Below are 23,336 nucleotides of genomic sequence, written 5' to 3' on the forward strand. Positions count from 1 at the left end.
TGGAGATTTCCACTTTTTAATTGTTAAAAGTCATGTTTTTAGCGATATAATTTGTAAGCATTGTGGTTGACTTCGATTGGTTCTCAAATTAACAGGTGACTCAGAATCTAAACGGGAAAATGACATTAATATTTTCCTGTGGAAATGACATTAACATATTTTTGGAAATGCAGAATAAAAGAACCATCCCAGCAGTCCTGGTCAAATTTCTAATCTTGCAGTGTTTCAGGTCTGAAGGGGAGCTCAAATAAAAGGCTTATTTCTATGGATGAAGTGAAACAGCACAAAAGTGAAGGAGATATTTGGACAGTTCTTAAAGGTCGTGTATACAATATTTCGCCTTACATGAAGTTTCATCCAGGAGGTATGAACACTAACTATACTATCCCTGGTTGTTTGCCTCTTTTCAGGAATGAAAATGCATGTCCATGGTATGAAATTCTCATTTTACTAGGAATATTGGAATTATCTAGGCTTCCTTACTTAGCTGATTGAAATATGCAATATTCATTGTCCATATCTAGAAGCCTTAAAAGAAGTGTGTTATACTATAATTCTTTTACCTTTAATTTACCTCGTCCATGAGTTCAAATTCTATTTTTTGGTAACAAAGGGATGACGTTGAGGCACTCAATAAGTTGGGTTATCATAGCACTTTTGTGCATAAAAAGGTAGATCCATAAGAAATGGATGAGCTTTTGTGTCGCTTTTTCATAAATATGAAGTCCAGAAATTACTTTGCTTTCTCCAGAACAATTGAAGTCAAATACATCTGTATTATTATGACCAATATTGCTTATTAACCTCTGGAAGAATGCTGGGAGAAGCATCATTCCACGTGTGCTTGTTTTTGTCATTCAATCAATATTGCTGGCAATGTCCCACTTTGCCTGAACAATGCTTCATCTATTTCTTTTGTTTTAGCTATTTAACTGGCTAAGGAATGAGACGAGAGTTATTCTAAAACTCTCAACCTTTCAAATCATTTAGATTGGTATGTGCTTAATTTATTCTTTTGCTCTTACTGAACTGGAGGAATGCAATTCACTTGAGTTTTAGAAACTCACAACCTTGGGTGGAAGAGATATGCCATGTATCATCACATGAATAAATTAAAATTGAAAAACATTTGTTACACCAGGAGAAGCAAGGTGCTTTGACAGCCTTGGATTGGAAGAGATGTGTCACATCACATGAATAACTAAAAGGGAAAAATGGTGATGTTCAATGTCTAGTGTCAGTTTTTTTTTTTTTCTCAAAATATTAGTATTGATCCTTCTAAATGACCTTTTAAGTGGTGAGAGATTTGCACCTGGTGTTTTTTGATCCCTCTTGGTGCTTAATAGATCTGGAGATCAGATGGATTTATGCGAGATTAAGGAGATTGTGATCTCGTAATGCATACCATCTGGAGTGAATGAATCTCTTAGGCAGCCACAATAGTCAGTGGGAGGAGAATAAGTTTCTGTGACTAGATTGTTTGAACTGTAATTGCCATGGGATGAGAAGAAGGCTGAAACCTTGTACTATTGCAAATTTAGTGTAATAACTGTACATGTCTTTGGCCTTGATGATAAAAAAAGGGACTGGTAAAATGGTCAATATGATTCTGTGGACCTCAATATGTAGGTATTTCTCATCGAGTACCTCATGCGTGATTGCCAGTTGTTTTTCTGCCCAGTTATTTGTCATACATTTAATAAATATTGCTTTCTAGATGAATATATATCATGTTAACACAATCTTATTGCAGGTGAGGATATGCTAATGAAGGCCTCTGGGAAAGATTGCAGTGCCCTCTTTAGTATCCTTTTAATTTATGATATTATTTTAGTTCCAGAGATTATTGCCAAACTCTGGTATTGCCAATTACTTGTGTAGTTAAACAGTTGAACAAGATAGTTATGCGGCATCTAGATCGTTCTTTTCATGTAGCTTCATGATATTGCTTAGATGTTGGTTTTGGATCCTTGACATTCTGGTAGATAAATATCATGCCTGGGTGAATGCAGAGTTTCTGTTGGAGAAATGTTTGGTTGGTTTCTTAGATGTCCCCACGTAACAGATGAGATGATGAATGAAAACTCTTGTAGTATTAAAGATACTAGATAAGAGAAATTAAAGGAGATTATCTCCAATATTCATGCTATACTTTAACAATGACGCAAAGTCAAATATATCAGTATCATTTGATTTCCCAAACTGGGTTAAAAAAACATTTTAATTTATCAGTTGTCATGCAGCTATCAATTATGTAACACTCGAAGAAGTTGGAATTGCATTATCTGTACAACAACAAACCACAGGGGTATTAGATTGCCAAAAATTCTAGTCTCGTCCCTCGGTTTGTATTTGATTATTTTATTACTGAAGTATGCTCAAAATCGTGTTGGCCTTATTTTTATGTATTGAGAGTTGTTTAGGTATCTTGTTCTTACATCAGTCAGTTGATAGAGTAAAACTGTTGATAAGAGCTTTCCCATATTATGCCCACCCAAACGTTGCTCATAAACAACAAAGAGGAGCTTCTGAAAATCTAAGCTGCACAATACCTACATCTAAAGGAGGGACAAATGGATCTTGCACTTGAAAAAACGTGGAGTGACTAAACGAAAAAATGTGATCTATGTTAATGGTGCACAAAACAAAGACTAGAATAGTTTCAGTATCTTCCATATTTTGATTATGTTCAAGGTTAAAATAAAACATGTCATGACAAATGGACCTTTAAGCAAATCCCTATAGTGACATATTGTTAAGTTATGGTATGTTCTATGCTTAGAGCAGTTTAATTATCTTTCTTATTATTATCCACAGATTAGCAATCACATGTACATTAAGTAAAGTGCAAATAGAACATTTAAACGATCAATAGAAAACAAGCCAAGACAAGAGACACAAGATGTGGCGGCTAGCCAGGGACAAACCCCAATATGGGGAAACCCTTTGATCAAATCTTCTTTTATCTTTAATAATTCAGCAGAGAGAAATAGTACAAAGATCTGATTTTATCAGCAGCAGCAAACCCTAGATTATAACTCGTCGGGCGCTCCCACCGAATGCCCAACTCGCCAAGTCTCCACCGGCGAGTTGTTCACCGTGCACCAGTCCAAGATTTTGCCGTGCACCACTCCAAGACTTCACTGTGCATCAGTCCAAGACTTCGTCGTGCACTAGTCCAATATTTCGCCGTGCACCAGTGCAAGACTTGACTTCGCCGCGCGCCAGTCCAAGACTTCGCCGCGCGCCAGTCCAAGATTTCGAATGACCTGTTTTGGCTTGAGTGAGAGAGAGCCTTTTTGTGCAGGAGAGATACGAGACTCTTTCTTTGCGCAGGAGAGAGAGAGATATGATGAGAAGTGAGTGACCAAATGAGGAGTCATCCTGTATTTATATCCAAACGTTGAAGGTGAATAGATGTGTCTGTTGGGCGTCTGAGCCTACATAAGTTGCTGGCCGACTTTGATAATTTGTCAATAATCAAAATAAATTCATATCTCCATAAATACTTATCGGAATCGGATGATCTTTAGATCAATCCTACACCTCGACGAGAGGAATCTAGGAAAAATATTATCAGCCATGAATAAGGTGACCCACATGGAGTTTGGCCCTAGTTGCCAATTTTAACACTCCCTCTCAACTAGGGAGAACTCCATTTGCAATTCGTTTGACCGTTGCTACTATTCATCCATCAAATGCACTGCCTTGTATAGCTTGACCCCTGCTCTGCTCTGCTCTGCTTTGTTCTGTTCTGCTTTGCTCGAACTATGAAGAAGAAGAAGTGATCGAGGATGTCTCATACCATCCTCCACTGACCCGAAGTCAGTCTGGAGTGTGTACCACTTTCACTGGTCCCAGACCAGTCCTTTACTGATCCGAAGTTAGTTTCAGAGGGTGTACCACTCTCACTGGTCCTAGACCAGTATCATTGATCCCAGATCAATGGAGGTCATGCTAGCATAGGGGGTACGGTAGATACAACGATGCATCTATCGATAGAACTACTATGGTCCCTATCCTCATTTCCCTGCTCATTGATAAGATGAGAAGTACTTCCCATGAGTCCCAGACTGCATGGGTAGGATGCCTCGACAAGAGAACTAATTGTCCTGTCCACAGGGGAACGAATCATCCTGTCTAGTGGATGCCATGGAGAACTAATCATCCTGGCCTATAGGAGAAAAAATCATCCTGTTCCACAATCACCATGGAGAACGAATCATCCTGGCCCACAGGAGAACTAATCATCCTGTTCCGTAGTCGCCACGGGGTGTCAGGAGAAGGTTGAACCTTTTACCCTATACAAAGTGCACCAACAGGGGATGGTGAGTTACCCTGTGGTCATATGTTGCTCCAAGAAGTACCTCGTGTCCCCCTGGAGCTCCTAGAGCTCAGTGCATCATACTTGACCCTCAAAAGAGGGTCTCTGAACAACTCCAAGTCATTCTCGGAGAGTCAGAAATTTGACCTTTCCTAGGGGCTTTGTCAAAATGTCGGTGACCTGTTCATATGTACCGATATGTTGGAGCCTTATAGCTCCCCGCTGCACCATGTCAGGAATATAGTGGTACCTGATATCGATATGCTTGGAGCGATCATGGAATACTGGATTCTCTGATAAACGAATCCTGCCTGGTTGTTACATAGGATCACGGTGGTATCTAATGTAAATCCAAACAGTTCACTGAAGAGCTTTTGTAACCAGACTGCCTCACAGAAGGCCATGCTAGCAGCAATGTACTCTGCCTCGGTGGTGCTCAAAGCCACAAACTTCTGCTTCCTGCTCACCTAGGATATTGAAGCAGATCCCAAGGAGAAACAATACCCATAAGTGCTCTTACGGTCCACCACATTGCCTGCCCAATCAGCGTCAGTGTATCCAAGTAGTTTCACATTTCCGGCAGTGTATCTTAACCCATAAGTAATTGTGCCACGAAGATATCTCAACAGATTCTTGGCACCAATCCAATGTATGTGGTGAGGTTCAACCATGTGTTGACTGCAAAGATATATCTAGACGGGAGTTCACTGGGAACATCAATGCTCCGTGTGAGGACCATATCCAGACTTGTGAGGACCATATCCAGACTATATACATTTTTTTTTTTTTTTTTTTTGTGTTAATACAACAGAAAAGGAACGCATTGAAATTCAAATTTATTTAGCACACACATTCTTGCCACTCATTTCAGGAAACATATCATACCATTTTCATACTTTTAACTAAGATCAATAGTAATGAAATACATATGTACCGTTCACCAAAAGGCGAGATTCCACTTGCTCTGCTGTCGCTGGTATTCCCTTGTAGCTGGTCACCTCCGCAAGTGAATGATGACGCACTTGATCCGAATGCGAAGACCCACCGGTTAACCTCCCAGCCTACTCCTTGGGTACTCTTCTTCCCCGCGGACTCCCGAGCTACAATGGGGTTGTACAATGGAGGAAAACACTAGCTGGTAGAGGAGAGCACACCTTGGCTCAAGAGTCCCCTCTCTAAAATCCTCTACCTCACCAAACTCACTATAGCTTCGTAATTACTTCTCTGACATCATTTCATCCATCCAACAATAGGGTTCCCAAAAGTCCCTTCTCCCATGGCTTGCCTCTTCTTTTATAGGAGTCCTCATAGGTGACACTTGTCATGTCATGCATAATTAATTATTTTTTTATAATTCAATAGCTTGATTATTCACCCACCCATGTGTCATTCTCACATCAAGGGTCTCCCAAAATTATTTACTTAAATTTTTATTTAAAACTAATATTTTCCTCACCTCAACAAGATTCCTATTTCTTTTCCTAGTTGTTTCTTTATTCCCCCCTTTTATTCCTTAATTTGTGTTCATTACTTGAAGTCAATTAATGAGTCAAGATTTTATCCTCAATCTACTCCCTAATTTAACTCAGGTTATCTCCTAGATGGATATTCTTATGTTGGTTGTTGACACATGGAGCTTCTCTACATTTCTCTAAATTTAATTTATTATTCTCATTTTAATTCACCTTCCTCTTTTCTTAATTAGGTTTAAATTAGTTTATGATTAATCTTTATCCTTACCATTATGTTTGTCTTTCCCCTTTTTCCTAATTAAACCACATAATCTTCCTAGTATTTTCCAAAATGGGAAGGGTGGAGTTTTTAAGGTACTCTATTTTAATTCTTCCTGTGATCCTCCTTATTCCAAGTTTTATTTTTGATTTAATTACATTGGTTTCTAATCATCATTTACCCTTGATGTAAATTTACCTAGTTTTCATTCCTTGCTTATATTTATTTATTATTATTTATTTTTAATGATTCTAAGGATGCCAAGTTTGGTTGTGCCCTTCAAGAACTTCCCTAGAAGTTCCAAGGGTGCCACACCTAATAGTTTATTTGTGATGCCAAGGGTGCCAGTTTGGTTGTGCCCTTCAAGAACTTCCCTAGAAGTTCCAAGGGTGCCACACCTAGTAGTTTATTTGTGATGCCAAGGGTGCCAAGTTGGTCATGCCCTTCAAGAAATTCCCCTGAAGTTCCAAGGGTGCCACACCCTTTGCCCTTCAAGCATCCAGTGACTACGAGGGGAAAGTATAGTGCAACGTCATAGACCACTATCATCTCCTATGTTGCCTGCTATAGTGAGACTAATGGTGTCGGGGATCAAGGAATCCGCCTTGATGCGCGCCCCCCGGTAAAGTCCTCATGAGCGACCCAACTTTGGGACCTGCCCTCATGGCATCGTGATCTTCAAGGCGAAGGTGTTTCAACCCTTCCAGCCTAAGTCACGGCGGGAGTGCTAGTGGGTGAGATCAGGGACTCTGTCCCACCCCTCCCATGTAGTTCCATCCACCTGTACAACCCCATCACCCATATGTGGGTCATTCGGTCAAGCAACTAATCTGTGTCTGCAACCATTAACATATCATCAGAATATAGTTAAACATATATGGCAGATTTCAAGATTGACTTAGACTTTAAAAGATAAAATAATATGAATTTTCATCAAACCAGGTGTCATCGACATGTCATATGCGAGTGCCTCTGATGGTTTCCTGCCATACTCAATAATCATCAGTAACAAGGTTTCTCAATGTTAGTCAATTATCATAATAGCATCATTAACAATTCCTGGTCATTCACATCATTGTCCATTGTAAGTCTGAACTAAAGGAAGTAGGTAACATAGGGGACACATCCCTCATGGCTATCATCAATAATCATCAATGGAAACATACCTATTCATTAAGCTATCAACATCGTAACATCGTAGAAATATACCTATCCATCAGATTTATCCTCATTATGCTTTTAGTAGAGCGCATACATATTCTTTACTACCCTCATCATAAATTCAAATAGAGACCAACTTAACTATTTAATATTGCAATCATCAGAATACTGATAGATAAGCTACATAACCATTCATGCTATCATAATATCAATGGAAAACATTCATAAACATCACAACCATGAATATCTCAATCGCTAATAATAGTGTCATGGGTCCAGATCCTCAATCTGAGGTCCTCGAAGAATAAAGTGTCTAAGATAATGTCGTATTAAGGTCAGGAAAACTAGAGTGGGCACTACATACACCCCCTCTTAACAATGGACTTCGTCTCGAAGTCCTCGAAACATAAAGGAAAATGACGACACATATCCTAGGAATCCTTCCTGAAACTCTTGCTAACCTTCTGGTAACAGGGATCTTTGATTTTTAAATTAAGCACATTTTTTTTTTTTTTTTGCATAATTTAACTTTAAGTAAAATGTCAATATGTGGATTTACTAGCAATTAACAAAGCACCAATGAAGAGAATAACATGCCTTAGTTTTCACTAGATCAAAACATATTAGACTGTCATATATCCAGGAAACATGATATCAAGGTCCACATAAACTAATTGCTTTGAATTTACAACTAACTGAATTATCATCGCATTACACCTCTTACTTACTATACAAGTCCATGCTGACACTGATCATTTCAAAAGAAGCACGTGTATGTTCTTCCTATGTTCTCAATTTGCAAAATGTAACATAAAATACAGATTCCTTCACAAGCACATTAATAGTCTCATCTCAAAAATTCCATTATCCATACCTTCAACACCATTCTTGAATTACTTCAGCATTTTCAAACGTATAGCTACTTCCTTTTCTGCCAATACCTCTCATGGGCAAAATTGCATTAGATACATTCAGGTCCAGCGTAAGCATATTTTCAAGAGCTATTCTCAACTATCTCAACCCTGAATCTGGGCCTGATCCATAAAAGATTATCGTTTCCAATAGTTTTTAGGCATCCCAGAGAGACTCTAAGACAATGGAGTCCTGCCCAACATTAGAAAAGGAAATTGGTTGCAGATGGTTGCCCACAGAGGAGCGAAATAATGTAATACTTACACAAACAATCTCCTACTTCAATCCCTCTAATAAATTTAGTCGTCAACATAAAACCTTTTAAGACACACGATCTTCGACATTTCGTAACATAACTCAAATACCACAGTGAAGTGAGTATACAAGAAGATAAAGCTATGATGGTCAAACAAAATGTATAAAGGGATTCTCATTTCCTAACATAAAAGTAATAATGCACGTAGTCTAACAACAACAAATACATACAACTTCTCTAATACAGATAAAGTTTGAAGACTATCCTTGCTACCTATCACATAAAAAAGTGGCACAGTGAACATAAAAGGGCTCTTAGCTAGTTACAAATCTACCTAAAGATATTTAGTGAGCACAATCAGAAATTACATCCACAAAGATATATGCAATGGAAGGTTTATTACATACAAACTTAAAAAGAGGCAAGAGAAGCTAGTTGCAATTGGGAAACAATTAGTCACAATGACCAAGTCTAGCTGTAGTCACGAGAACGAATTCAGTTGCAACTGCAGGGAAGTTCAAATACATCCTACAACTTTACAATAACCACTTGTAAGCATGAACAGTTCTGACATCCAAATGTTACAAGCCAATAATGTAATATGATATATCATAAACTTCTGTCATTGGGAATAAGGAAACTGGCACGGTACTTTCAAACTTTCAGGATATGGGGAAACAATATATGCAAACATGCATGCATATAAGATATTTTAGTATATAAAGCCCAAGAAGTTAACTCAACTGGTTGTCGTCAATGTCACTGGGCATTTGGCTAATTTTGTGCTAGCAGGTGTCCGGTTTGAATCCTCTGGGTGATACACTGACTATGCAAATGGGTTCACTATGAATGACATCCACAAATGTGGGGAGACATCCCTTGGATTCCCCCTCAAGGTTTTCAAGTGAAAAAGAAATATCATTTTTTGTATTTATTATTAATAAAAACTAGCATTGTTGTATGATAACACTATTTTTTTGCAGTAGAGACTATCTTTTTCTTAATTGTTTTCTTGACTTTTTTAAGTAGAGGAACAACAATTCTGAACCAAAAATCGAAGGAAATGTTCTCGATAGGCTTGCTAGGCATTCCAAACCAGAATGGTTTTCCATACCAAAACAAGGAGCAAGCGGGCCAAATGTTTCAGTTGCATAGTCATGAGGTATTATCATGTTTAATAGTGTGGGAACTATATTGGAGGGGTGGGACAGAGTCCCTGATCTCACCCACTAGCACTCCCGCCGTGACTTGGGCTGGAAGGGTTGAAACACCTTCGCCTTGAAGATCATGATGCCATGAGGGCAGGTCCCAAAGTTGGGTCGCTCATGAGGACTTTACCGGGGGCGCGCGTCAAGGCGGATTCCTTGATCCCCGACACCATTAGTCTCACTATAGCAGGCAACATAGGAGATGATAGTGGTCTATGACGTTGCACTATACTTTCCCCTCATAGTCACTGGATGCTTGAAGGGCAAGGGGTGTGGCACCCTTGGAACTTCAGGGGAATTTCTTGAAGGGCACGACCAACTTGGCACCCTTGGCATCACAAATAAACTACTAGGTGTGGCACCCTTGGAACTTCTAGGGAAGTTCTTGAAGGGCACAACCAAACTGGCACCCTTGGCATCACAAATAAACTATTAGGTGTGGCACCCTTGGAACTTCTAGGGAAGTTCTTGAAGGGCACAACCAAACTTGGCATCCTTGGAATCATTAAAAATAAATAATAATAAATAAATATAAGCAAGGAATGAAAACTAGGTAAATTTACATCAAGGGTAAATGATGATTAGAAACCAATGTAATTAAATCAAAAATAAAACTTGGAATAAGGAGGATCATAGGAAGAATTAAAATAGAGTACCTTAAAAACTCCACCCTTCCCATTTTGGAAAATATTAGGAAGATTATGTGGTTTAATTAGGAAAAAGGGGAAAGACAAACATAATGGTAAGGATAAAGATTAATCCTAAACTAATTTAAACCTAATTAAGAAAAGAGGAAGGTGAATTAAAATGAGAATAATAAATTAAATTTAGAGAAATGTAGAGAAGCTCTATGTGTCAACAACCAACATAAGAATATCCATCTAGGAGATAACCTGAGTTAAATTAGGGAGTAGATTGGGGATAAAATCTTGACTCATTAATTGACTTCAAGTAATGAACACAAATTAAGGAATAAAAGGGGGGAATAAAGAAACAACTAGGAGAAGAAATAGGAATCTTGTTGAGGTGAGGAAAATATTAGTTTTAAATAAAAATTTAAGTAAATAATTTTGGGAGACCCTTGATGTGAGAATGACACATGGGTGGGTGAATAATCAAGCTATTGAATTATAAAAAATAATTAATTATGCATGACATGACAAGTGTCACTTATGAGGACTCCTATAAAAGAAGGGGCAAGCCATGGGAGAAGGGACTTTTGGGAACCCTATTTTTGGATGGATGAGATGATGTCAGAGCAGTGATTACGAAGCTATAGTGAGTGTGGTGAGGTAGAGGATTTTAGAGAGGGGACTCTTGAGCCAAGGTGTGCTCTCCTCTACCAGCTAGTGTTTTCCTCCATTGTACAACCCCATTGCCGCTCGGGGGTCCGCGGGGAAGAAGAGTACCCAAGGAGTAGGCTGGGAGGTTAACCGGTGGGTCTTCGCATTCGGATCAAGTGCGTCATCATTCACTCGCGGAGGTGACCAGCTACAAGGGAATACCAGCAACAACAGAGCAAGTGGAGTCTCGCCTTCTGGTGAACGATACATATGTATTTCATTACTATTGATCTTAGTTAAAAGTATGAAAATGGTATGATATGTTTCCTGAAATGAGTGGCAGGAATGTGTGTGCTAAATAAATTTGAATTTCAATGCGTTCCTTTTCTGTTGTATTAACACAAAAAAAAAATAAAAATAAAAATAAAAAAAATAAAAAAAATGTATATAGTCTGGATATGGTCCTCACAAGTCTGGATATGGTCCTCACACTCCGATGAGTTGACGATACTCGGTGGTATTTCGGAAAATAGGTCTAGCAGCACTACTGCTTAACTTCTTGAAGTCAAGCTCCATCGGGGTGGTTACAGGCTTACAATCCACCATGCCGAAGCTCTCCAATATCTTCACCACATATTTTCCTTGAGATAGGAAAATCTCCCCTGGTTTCTACCAGACTTCTAGTCCTAGGAAATAGTGCATAAGTCCTAGGTCTTTCATCTCGAACTCAGAAGCCAACTCTCTCTTACATTTGTGAATGAGAGGGTCTGCACTGGTTAGAAAGAGGTCGCCAACATATAGCACCAGTATGAGAGGCTTGTCATCTATAACCTTAAAGTAAAGGTTGGGGTCGGCTTCACTCCTAGTGAATCCTAGCTTCATCATGTAGCTATCAATCCTCTCATACCATGCTCGGGGTGCTTGCTTTAGCCCATAGAGGGCCTTCTTCAACCTACACACATGAGATTCTCGATCATGAATCTCAAATCCTTCGGGTTGCTCCACATAGACCTCTTCTTTGATCGAACCATGTAAGAACACAGTCTTGACATCCATCTGATGTAGGTTCCATCCTTGCGAAGCAGCAAGGGCTATGATCAAGCAGATGGTGGTATATCAGGCAACAGGTGCAAATATCTCGTCATAGTCTATACCTTCCTTCTGGGAGAAGCCACGAGCGACAAAACGAGCCTTATACTTTTCCGCACTTCCATCAACTGCATGCTTTATCTTGTAAAGCCATTTTGAAGTGACAATTGCCTTGTCCTGGGGTCTGGGGACTACATCCCAGACATCGTTCTTCATAATAGACTCATATTCTTCGGTCATAGCATCCTTCCATACTTGATGCTTGACGGCATCTGTGAATGATGAAGGCTCATTTTGGATGATCATGCTCATGATGGTCAGGTATCCTTGATACCTGTTCGGTTTCTTACTTTCACGGAAGGTTCCTCGGGGTGTTGTGTGTCCTTCAGCATCATCAAGTGTCCCCCTAAGCCATGAAGGCCTCTTCCTTGAAGAGGAGGGCTCAGGCGGAGGAGGATCAATAGGATCCAGGGGTTCTTCCACATCGGGCATTGTCTCCTCTTCTTTTTCTTTTGGTTCCCTGGTGTCAGCTTCTTGAGTGTTCCTCAAAGTAGGAAGATTGTCCACCTTTCTAAGGGCCATATCTTTGTCAAAAGTGACATCATGACTAATTCTCAACTTTCCTTTGACCAGCGACATAGATTCTATAACCCTTAGTATTTTCACTATAACCCACAAAGATTCCTTCTTTCCAGATGCACCCAATTTATTCCTTTTCTCTTTTGGCACATGAAAATATACCGGGCTTCCAAAAATTCTAAAATGAGATATGTCAGGTTTTTTACCGGTGAACATTTCTTCAGGAGTTTTGGAACCCAATGCTTGATGAGGGCATTGGTTTTGTACATATATAGCGGTGTTCCCAGCGTCGGTCCATAGAAACTTTGGAAGTCTTTGATCATGGAGCATAGCACAGACAACTTCCACAATCATGCGGTTCTTCCTTTCCGCCACCGCATTCTGCTCAGGAGTATAGGATGTAGTGGTCTCCCTCTTTGCAAAAGTCATGAAACTCATTGGATTCATATTCAGTCCCATTATCAGTCCTTAGGATCTTGATCTTCTGTTCGGTTTGATTCTCGATCAAGGCTTTGAAGTGACGAAACCAGGAGAACACTTCATCCTTATTTTTCAAGAAATATATCCAAGTCTTGCGAGAATAATCATCTGTAAAAGTGAGGTAATATAAATATCCTCCCAAAGAGTTCACATGCATCATACCGGATATGTCTGAGTGAACCAACTGCAATATATCGGAGGTCTTGCTTTGGCTTGAGGGGAATGGTCCCCTTTTGAGCTTCCCTTCGGCACATCCTGGACATACACCTTGCTCTAATCTGAACTCGGGCATCCCAATTACCATTTTTCTTACATCAGGTAGAGCTTTATAGTGATGGTGAGTAAACCTCTGATGCCATAATTCGGACTGAAGAGATGTGTCACAAGTCATGACACCCAACGAACTTCCTCCGACTTGATATAATGAATCAACTCGAAACCTAAGAGTAAAAGCATCTTTAAAGTATTTTTTTTTTTTCCATACACGTACCTTGCCATCGCTGAAAGCCACCTTGTAGCCTTTGTCTTCTATTGCCGAAATGGACACCAGGTTATTTTTGAGATTAGGTACATATAATACATCTTGTAAGTGGATGGTATTACCCTGATTTAGTTGAAGAGTGACATTTCCTACGCCTTTCATGGGATATTTTGAATTGTCTCCAAGAACAATTTCCAGGTTGGTTTCTTTCTCTACCAGATTATAGAGAGCTTCTTTGTAACCAGTGAAGTGCCTTGAGGCACCACTATCAATAAGCCAATTTCCCAGCGAGTCCGGGGGAGCAGTAGTAGATAGAGCAGCTGGTAGATAATATTCATCTTGCTTATTGTCAACAGTGTTAGATTCATACCTGGAATTTCTTGCCTTCTTGAATGGTTGTCCTCTTCCTTGATTTCCGACACTTCTTTTACCTCTGCCATTTGACTTGCCATTCCTTTGATTGCTTTGAGAGGGATTTTGATCATCGTCCCGGTGTGAGTCCCTTTTATCAGGGCACTCCCTTGCATAGTGACCCATTTTATTGCAATTGTAACATCGTCCTTTTCTTCCACCCTTTGGTCCAGCCTTTCCTTTGAATTTAGCCCCAGACTTGTTTCTTTAGTCTATCGTAGATTTCCTTGGAGGTGTTCAGCTCAGAAACATAGGCCACCAAGCATTTGTCGATAGAGTCCCGGATGATCTTCTTTGCTTTGACTTCTCCCTTGGTCCATTTGTTCCTAGCAGCAGCGGATGCATTTGATGGAGGCTCAACAATTCCGCCTCTCACATGGTCCAACACTTCCTGTTCTTCTAATGTTAGATCGAGAGACATCTTCCATCCGTGATAGTCAGACTTCTCACGAAGTTTGTCTTCAGCAGGGAAGTGTGTTGAGGACCCCATGATTTCTTTCAGATAGCCTTGCCAACCTTCTCTTCGGTGATTGCTCTTGCTCTTGCTTGGGCTTTGTCTTCACCTCAGCTCTGATACCATGTTAAGTTATGGTATGTTCTATGCTTAGAGTAGTTTACTTATCTTTCTTATTATTATCCACAGATTAGCAATCACATGTACATTAAGTAAAGTGTAGATAGAACATTTAAACGATCAACAGAAAACAAGCCAAGACAAGAGACACAAGATGTGGTGGCTAGCCAGGGACAAACCCCAATATGGGGAAACCCTTTGATCAAATCTTCTTTTATCTTCAATAATTCAGTAGAGAGAAATAGTACAAAGATCTGATTTATATCAGCAACATCAAACCCTGGATCAGAACTTGTCGGGTGCTCCCACTGAACGCCCAACTCGCTAAGTCTCCATCGGCGAGTTGTTCACCGTGCACTAGTACAAGATTTCGCTGTGCACCAGTCCAAGACTTTGCCGCGCATCAGTCCAAGACTTCGCCGCACACTAGTCCAAGACTTCGCCGCGCACCAGTCCAAAGACTTTGCCGCGCACTAGTCCAAGACTTTGCCGCGCACCAGTCCAAAGACTTTGCCACGTGCACCAGTCCAAGATTTCGCTGTGCACCAGTCCAAGATTTCGCTGTGCACCAGTCCAAGACTTCGCCACGCAATAGTCCAAGACTTCACTGCGCAACAGTCCAAGACTGCGCCGCGCAGCAGTCCAAGACTTTGCAGTGTAGCAATCCAAGACTTCGCCGCGCACTAGTCCAAGACTTCGCAGTCCAAGACTTCGCCGTGCATCAGTCCAGGACTTCGTCGTGCATCAGTCCAGGACTTCGCCGTGCACCAGTCCAGGACTTCGCCGTGCACCAGTCCAAGATTTTGCCGTGCACCAATCCAAGACTTTGCCGCGCATCAGTGCAAGACTTCGTTGTGCACTAGTCCAAGTCCAAGATTTCGAATGACTTGTTTCGGCTTGGGTGAGAGAGAGAGCCTTTCTGCGCAGGAGAGAGAAAAGACTCTTTTTCTGCGCAGGAGAGAGAGAGATATGATGAGGAGTGACCAAATGAGGAGGAGTCATCCTGTATTTATATCCAAACGTTGAAGGTGAATAGATGTGTTTGTTGGGCGTCTGAGCCTACATAAGTTGCTGGCTGACTTTGATAATTTGTCAATAATCAAAATAAATTCATATCTCCATAAATACTTATCGGAATCGGATGATCTTTAGATCAATCCTACACCTCTCGATAAGAGGAATCTAAGAAAAATATTATCAGCCATGAATAAGGTGAACCACATGGAGTTTGGCCCTAGTTGCCAATTTTAACACATATTCCTATGGTGGAATTTCATCCACATTATTAATTACGCTATTGTGGTTTTCGAGGGTGCCTTGCTACTTTAGTCTGCTATTCAGATCAGATGTGCCTAGCTCTCTACAGATGAGAATTGTTCACTCACAAACAACATAAAGTACTAGACTTATCTCACTCATTTCTTGCGATGTATCTCAATAAAGGAAGATGCTAAGCCCCAACTAGCTTCCTCATCCATGGATGTGTATGTGATTAGGTTAGAGTAAGACAAAATGCACATCCTCTTGTTTGTTGATAGTTGACCCACTTTCATGATGTCACAAAGACATACCCACTTCCGACTAGGCGCTACCTCTGAGCCTAGATCGAACATGAAAATAGGCATTTAGTTTATGTCTCTATCCTTGAATCAAGAAGGGCGGGGGAGGGGGGGGGTGGTTGCATGTTAAATGGGATAATTTTTTAATGTATTGTCATACCCCAAGGTTTGTGACAATCTTTTATGGGTTAGTGGAACTTTTATGTGCAAGGCCTTCATCCCCATCACTAGATTTTTCTCTCTAGCCTGCAAAATTTCCTTAAATTGCAACCACTAGAATTTACTCTTCTAACTGGTCAGTAGTTTATTAATTTTCTGATTAATACCAAATAAATCACATTACACTTCTTCACAAATAAATTCTGCGGAAGGTAAATAAAATGTTGGAACTGAGAAAATAGATGCACACTAAAAAAATAGACACCAATATTTTTGGTTTAAAAGTCCCCAGACAAACCTTGAAAGGAAAATTGGTGCAGAAAATGAGGGTTTATTTATTATTATGCATCAAAAAATATGATTACAATAATCTGGATGCCTCACTAGTAATCCTCCAACAAAAATCTCGCCAAAAATATTTAGGAGAAAATTCTTCCTCTGCCAAAATAATTCGGCCTCCTTCTGGCCTATGTGCATTGCCTAACTAGTTGCTCACATTGTTGGCTTGGGCAAGTCGTACGACCCCTGAAACTGCCTCCAATTGGGCCATCTAGCCTCGCTCTACCATTGAAAATGAGTCGTTCTGCCTTCTGAGGGGTCTCCCAACCTTCAACTATTGAATCAATCTCTTTCTGATACGCGCACTGGGGTTTCTGGTTCACTCACACAACCTGGATGGATTTCCTGCTTAATATTTCGATCTCCCTTCCGCTGGCTCTCTGACAATGGAAATAATCCTCCGGAACTCTGCTGCTGTTCCCAATCACCGATGTTATCCTTCTTTGGCTCGAACTCTTCTTCCTTGCTGAATCACTGCACTGGATAGCTTGATCTGCTAAGGAACTCACTCTCCCTCTTGCACTTCGATATGTCTATCTCCATCCTTACTAACTTGCTCTTATAATCTCTCGTTGGATCACCAACGACCATGATTAAATTGTTATCAACAGCTAAGATCCTCTTCGACTCGATCTGTGTGTCTCTAGAGCCTTCTCGAACTTTCTCAATTAATTGTTGTTAATTAATCAATTTTCCTAAGTTAGACTTAGGAATTTTTAAATTATTGATCAATTAACATAATTGAGTGGTCTCTAGGTGTTTTCTTTCGAAACATTTTCTAGGTTTTGGAGATCTTGTGTTCCTTAGCCTCTCTAACACAAATTGAGACTAAAGCACTTGTCCGATGCTACCAAAAACTAACACTCCCTCTTAGCGAGGAAGGTGTTTTGTCTTCTCCACTCCACTACTATACCCATCATCCTAATGAATATCTTAAGTTTGTAGCTAGAATACCTCACGCTGCTGATGTCTGACAACTGTGACACAACTAGCTTCCATTGTCCATCAACAACTGTGCATACTCTGATTCATCTGCTAACCCTGTAGCTGAACCACACTGCATCTGCGCTGCTGTTGGCATTGCATTATGCCTCCCTACATTGTTTCCAACACTACATGCGCTACATCTGATCTCATGATGTTGTTGTTGCTGCAACTATTGCAACTGAGAACTAATCTATGGATCCATTGTGTCTCTGTATTGGCTCTGCAACTGTTTCCTAAGTGTCTGGCTACAAATAGTCTCTGCACTATCTATTGAGTAACTGTTTGCACTCATTTGTCTCTGTTGGCCCTCTAGTAACTAACTACAACTAGTCTCTGCATTGTCTCAAGATTTCGCTACTCCTACTGACATTGATCCTCCTACTACTGAAAACTGTGTGGGCCCCCTGTAGCCAAGGTAATGATCCAAGAGGAACCACTTGTATGACATTGTCCTACTGGGACCCTGCCCAATCCCGCAACCTTGAAGTACTATGCTCTTTCTCTTTCTGGAGGTATAGTTGCTATCAATGTAAACTCCTCTAACCTGGAGGTTAACTCATCTATCTCTACCGAAGTTGTTGTATGTTGCTCCCCCTTCTTATCCTTGTTTTTCTTGGGACACTGGGTGTTGTAGTGACCAAACTCACCACACCTGAAACATTTGATCTTTGACAAATCCTTCTTCTTCTTCTCTCCTCCCTTTGAGCCTTGTCCCTGACTGGGACCTTTCTTCACCTTCCCTTTAAATGCAAGGGCTACGTTCTCCTCAGCTTTCTCAACCTTCAACCCTTTGCTACTACTGCTGGTAGTACCTTGGACATCACCGAGCCTTAGCTCTTCTTGTGTGAAATTGCTCCAAAGGCATTCCCAATTAGGTAATTTGTCTTATCTAATGATACCCTGAATGGATAATGCCCACTCTCTGGTAAATCCATTTAGTGTTATTTGCATAAGTTCAATGTCCTTTGGTTTCTCACATACTACTGCTAGCTCATTACAGAGGTCCCGAATTATAGTGAGATAAGGAGTCGTGCCTTCTCCTTTCAGTGTTTTTGTGGTCCTCAGATTCTTTGAAGGATCCCGATGTAGCTTCACGACAACATCCCACATTTCCTTTGTTGTTGCCTTCTCTGCAATATGTGGAACGATATGATCCAAAACCCCATCTAGGATCATCCTCTTAACCTTGGCCATTTCTTTCTTATAGGTTCCCTGTTGTTGAGGATCTTTCGGTACGACAATAACATTCTCTGCCAACTCCTTTAGTCCATACTCATCCAACACGAAAGTCATCCTAGCCTTCCATACGCCAAATTTAGAAGCTCCATCAACTCTATCTTGATCTCTGAGACCTGCTGCGACCATCTCTGCGAAACTCAAAAACTGGGAAAATGAACCAAGAAACTCCCTCTCTTTCCTGCGGCCCTGCTTTTGCTATTCACACTCCCTGATGAATGCACATATTTTCTATTGTTTCCCTCCGGATGTCCTTCTTCGACACTTGCATTGTCTGCTACCTCAATTGGGAAACTTGCTCAACTTTCTGGAAGTCCTCTAGAATTTGGCACACGATCTACTTCTCTTGAAGCTCGCACTAGCTAACTAGAAAAACTTCCATGACCTTATGCTTCTAGAAATTATGGATCTCTTCTTGAATCTGGATCTGGAAATCGTATGAGAAAACTGTAAGTCTCCCCTGTGTGTTTTTCTCTTCAACCCAGCGCTGATCTGCGGCTGCAAACCAACTACGCCCAGATCTGCTCCCCGAAACCCTCTCTTCGGCAAATCCATTGCTTGCAAACTTTGCTTCTAATGATGATCTAATTTTCCTCCAACCCGGATCCGGAAATCAAACCTTTTTCCACTACAATTCTCACTTCTTGGTGGCATGCACAGATCTAAGAAATTTGTGCTCCAAACTCCCTTTGAAGCTGCACAATTTCTCCTTCTCGCTACTGAGCCTTTGATGTGATCTTCAATCCTATGATACCATGTGAAATTTCCTTATATTTCAACAATTGGGATTTAATCTTCTAACTGGTTAGCAATTTATTAATTTTCTTATTAATACCAAATAAATAACACTGCAATTCTTCACAAATAAATTCTGCGGAGGCTAAATAAAATGTTGGAATTGAGAAAATAGATGTGTGCACACAATAAAATAGACACCAATATTTTTGGACTAAAAGTCTCCGGAAAACCCCCGAAGGGAAGAATGGTGCAACAGATGGCGGTTGATTTATTAGTGCATGATCTGATATTCACCCTATGAGTGACATCAGTTAAGATTTATTAAACCAAGGTATTACAGAATCATGTGCTGGTGTGTGTGTTCTGTTTTATTGAAACAATGGATCGATCAGATTGCCAATACACAGACAATAAAATGGAAAGACAACAGAGAAATACAGTGAGTAAACATAAATACAAGCAATTTTAATAAGGAGTTCACCCTATTCTCCAGGGTTACATCTCCGGTCGAGCTTTCAGTGGTGGCCTTATTTTTATTGTGTCTTTAAGCAGAGAAATTACAATATAGGGACTCAATGTGAGTTCTCCTGAAGCAGGTTTTGCTTGGCAGGGTGGTTCTTGGATTTCCCAAGCCATTTGAGTACAAAAACTTCTTTTTCCTACCAGCTCTGTGACCTTCTGGTTTACAGGGGAGAGCCCAATGTGGTGCTCAGCCCGGATAGATCCTCTCTGGGACGGCTCGGTTCTCTCAAGCCTCTAGTGCTCAATGCTGCCTCTGGTCAGCTCGGCCCTCTGTCCTCTCCTGCTTTGCTTTACTGTTCTCTGTGTTCAGTCCTCCTCTCTGGGTTCACTGTTCCACTTCTTCGTCTCTCAACTTTTCGCTGTCTTACTTCCACTTCTGATTCGACTGTCTCTGTTCATGGCTTTAGCCATTCGAACTCTATGCCTGTTCGGTTCCTCTTCCGCCTCTGTCTCTTCACCTTCTGCAGCTGCGCTTGGAGTTCCTGGCTCGGCGTCATCATGAACGCTCAGGGAGTGGCCATTTGTTCTCTTCTAAACGGCGCCAGCATACTTCGTCGATTCATTTCTTCAGTTATGTTGTGGATGAATCTTTCCTCCATCGTGGTGGTCAAAACAAATTCCAAATCCATTCTAAAACGCGGCGTATTCCCTTGTCGATTCCGCTTCCTCCGTTGGGCGCGATCTTAGCCGTTCGATCTGAGCCCTCCAGATCCGAGCCATATGCATGTTTCGCGCGATTGACTTGCTCGACCGATAACGCGCGATCAATGGCAGTTTTCTCTCACCTCCGCCTACCACGCGTCGATCGATGTATGGAATCGCTCCGTTCTCATCCAAAACCTCTTACCGTTCGTGGGCGCCCTGATAAAAACCACCGATTTTCCAGAGCGCGGGTCCCGCCTTGTACGTTTAGCGCTTTTTTCTTTTCCGCCCGCGGTCCTCCGGTTCCCAACACGACCGAGTGCTCGGGCTTCCTCCATTTCAGCCCTGTTTTCCCAGCGCGCTAATCATGCATCAAAATCCACCTCCGTTTCCCAATCCGGGGCTTCCAGGGGCTACTTTGACCCCTCGCGCAGTCTCCATGGGCCTCGGTCAGCACGCTTTGATCGAGGTTCTCGTTGTTCCATGTTGGCTGCCATTGCCACTGGTTCAGGGTCTTTTTGATCGCTGTTTTGGATTTATTTAGAGATTTGTTTGACCTGATAAAGTCATGGTTCTTTGACAGTCTTCTATGGATCCGATTCGGATCAGTGCAACAGTAAAATATGAGCAATATTCTAGATGCCTCATTGAAAAATCCTCCAGCAAAAATCTCACCAAAGATATTTAGGAGAAAATTCTCCCTCTGTTGAAATAATTCGACATCCTTTTGGGTTGCTGGCTTGGGCAAGTTGTATGACCCCTGAGGTCATCTAGCTTCCCTTTGCCATTGGAAATGAGTCGTTCTACCTTTCGGGTGGTCTCTCAAACTTCAACTTTTGAACTGATCTCTTTTTGGCACTTGCATTGGGGTTTTTGGGTCACTCACACAACCTGGATGACTTTCCTGCAAAATATTTTGGCCTCCCTTATGTTGGCTCTCCAGCATTGGAAATAATCCTTGTGAACTCTACTGTTGCTCCCTCAATCACTGATGCTCTCCTTCTCTGGCTCAAACTCTTCTTCCTTGCTGAATCACTGCACTGGATAGCTCAATCTGCTAAGCAATTCACTCTCACTCTTGCTTTTTAATGCCTATTCCCATCCCCATTAACCCGCTCTTATAATCTCTCGTTGGATAACCAATGACCATGATTAAATCGTTATCAACAACTAATATAGTCTTAAACTCGATCTGTGTGAGTCTTTAGATCCTTCTCGATCTTCCTTAATTAATTGTTGTTAATTAATCAATTTTCCTAAGTTAGACTTAGGCATTTTTTAATTATTGATCAATTAACTTAATTGAATGGTCTCTAGGTGTTTTCTCCCGAAACCTTTTCTGGGTTTTGGAGACCTTGTGTTCCTTAGTCTCTCTAACACAAATCGAGACTAGAACATTTGTCCAATGCTACCAAAAACTAACACTCCCTCTTAGTGATGAAGGTGTTTTATCGTCTCCACTCCACTACTATAACCATGATCCTGATGAATATCCTGACATTTATAGTTGGAACACCTCACATTGTTGATGTTTGACAATTGTGATACAATTTGCTTTCATTGTCCATCAACCACTACACATATTCCGATTCATTTGCTAACCCTATAGATAAACCACCCTGCATCTGTGCTGTCGCTGACACTGCAATGTGCCTCCTTGCACTGCTGCCAACCTTGCCTACGCTGCATCTGATCTCATGCTACTGCTGCCACTGCAACCACTACAACTGAGAACGAATCTATGGATTTACTGTGTCTTTGTACTAGCTCTACAACTGTGTCCTAAGCCTTTGCTTGCAACTAGTCTCTACATTGTCTACTGAGTAATTCTCTGCACTCATTTGTCTCTGCGCCCCTCTAGTAACTCACTGCAACTAGTCTCCTCACTGTCTCTCAAGGTTTGACTATGCCCACTAACACTGATCCTGCTGCTAATGAAAACTATGTGGCCCCCCCTGTAGCTAAGGTAGTGATCCAAAAGGAACTTGTTTGATCTTGTCCTACTTGGACCCTACCCAATCCTGCGATTTTGAAGTACTATGCTCCTCCTCCTTCTGGAGGTATAGTTGCTAGCAATGCAAACTCCTTCAACTTGGAGGTTAACTCATCTATCTCTGTCAAAGCTGTTGTCTGTTGCACTTTCTTCTTGTCTTTCTTTTTCTTGGGACACTAGGTGTTGTAGTGACTAAATTCACCACACCTGAAGCATTTGATCTTTGAGAGATCATTCTTCTTCTTCTCTTGTCCCTTTGAGCCTTGTCCCTGAATGGAACCTTTCTTTGCCTTACCTTTAGATGCAAGGACCACATTCTTCTCATCTTTCTCAACCCTAAGCCCTTTGCTACTGTCGCTGATAGTACCCTGGACAAGATTGAGCCTTAGCTCCTCTTGTGTGAAATCACTCCAAAGGTGTTCCCAATTAGGTAATTTGTCTCGTCCAGTGATTCCCAGAACGAATGTTTCCCACTCTCTGGGAAATCCATTTAGTGTTATTCGCACAAGTTCATTGTTGTTTGGTTTCTCACCTACTGCTGCTATCTCATTATGGACGTCTCGAATTCTGGTGAGATAAGGAGTCGTGCCTTCTCCTTTCAACGTCTTTGTAGTCCTAAGCTTATCTTTGAGAATCATCTTAAGCTTTTATGAAGGATCTTGGTATAGCTTC

The 23,336-nt window shown here is 41.0% G+C and overlaps 1 protein-coding gene across 5 annotated transcripts in view; it reads left to right on the plus strand.

Moving 5' to 3' along the window:
- Positions 1 to 2,404, plus strand: part of RLF (reduced lateral root formation) — a 108,732-nt gene extending 106,328 nt beyond the window's left edge. For 4 of the 5 annotated variants that reach the window (XM_089372098.1, XM_089372100.1, XM_089372099.1 and 1 more), the window contains 3 exons: positions 230 to 364; positions 1,754 to 1,804; positions 1,986 to 2,404. In XM_089372098.1, coding sequence (XP_089228224.1) covers positions 230 to 364; positions 1,754 to 1,804; positions 1,986 to 2,062 — 263 coding nt within the window. In that variant the 3' untranslated portion in view covers positions 2,063 to 2,404. The remainder of the gene's footprint in view (positions 1 to 229; positions 365 to 1,753; positions 1,805 to 1,985) is intronic. The other variant, XM_089372101.1, reaches the window with a different exon arrangement.
- Positions 2,405 to 23,336: the final 20,932 nt, after the last annotated feature.

The sequence above is a fragment of the Pinus tabuliformis genome, chromosome 8 (genome assembly GCF_031772625.1).
Source record: "Pinus tabuliformis cultivar Carrire ecotype Pingquan chromosome 8, CPIR1, whole genome shotgun sequence".
Classification (NCBI taxonomy): Eukaryota; Viridiplantae; Streptophyta; class Pinopsida; order Pinales; family Pinaceae; genus Pinus; species Pinus tabuliformis.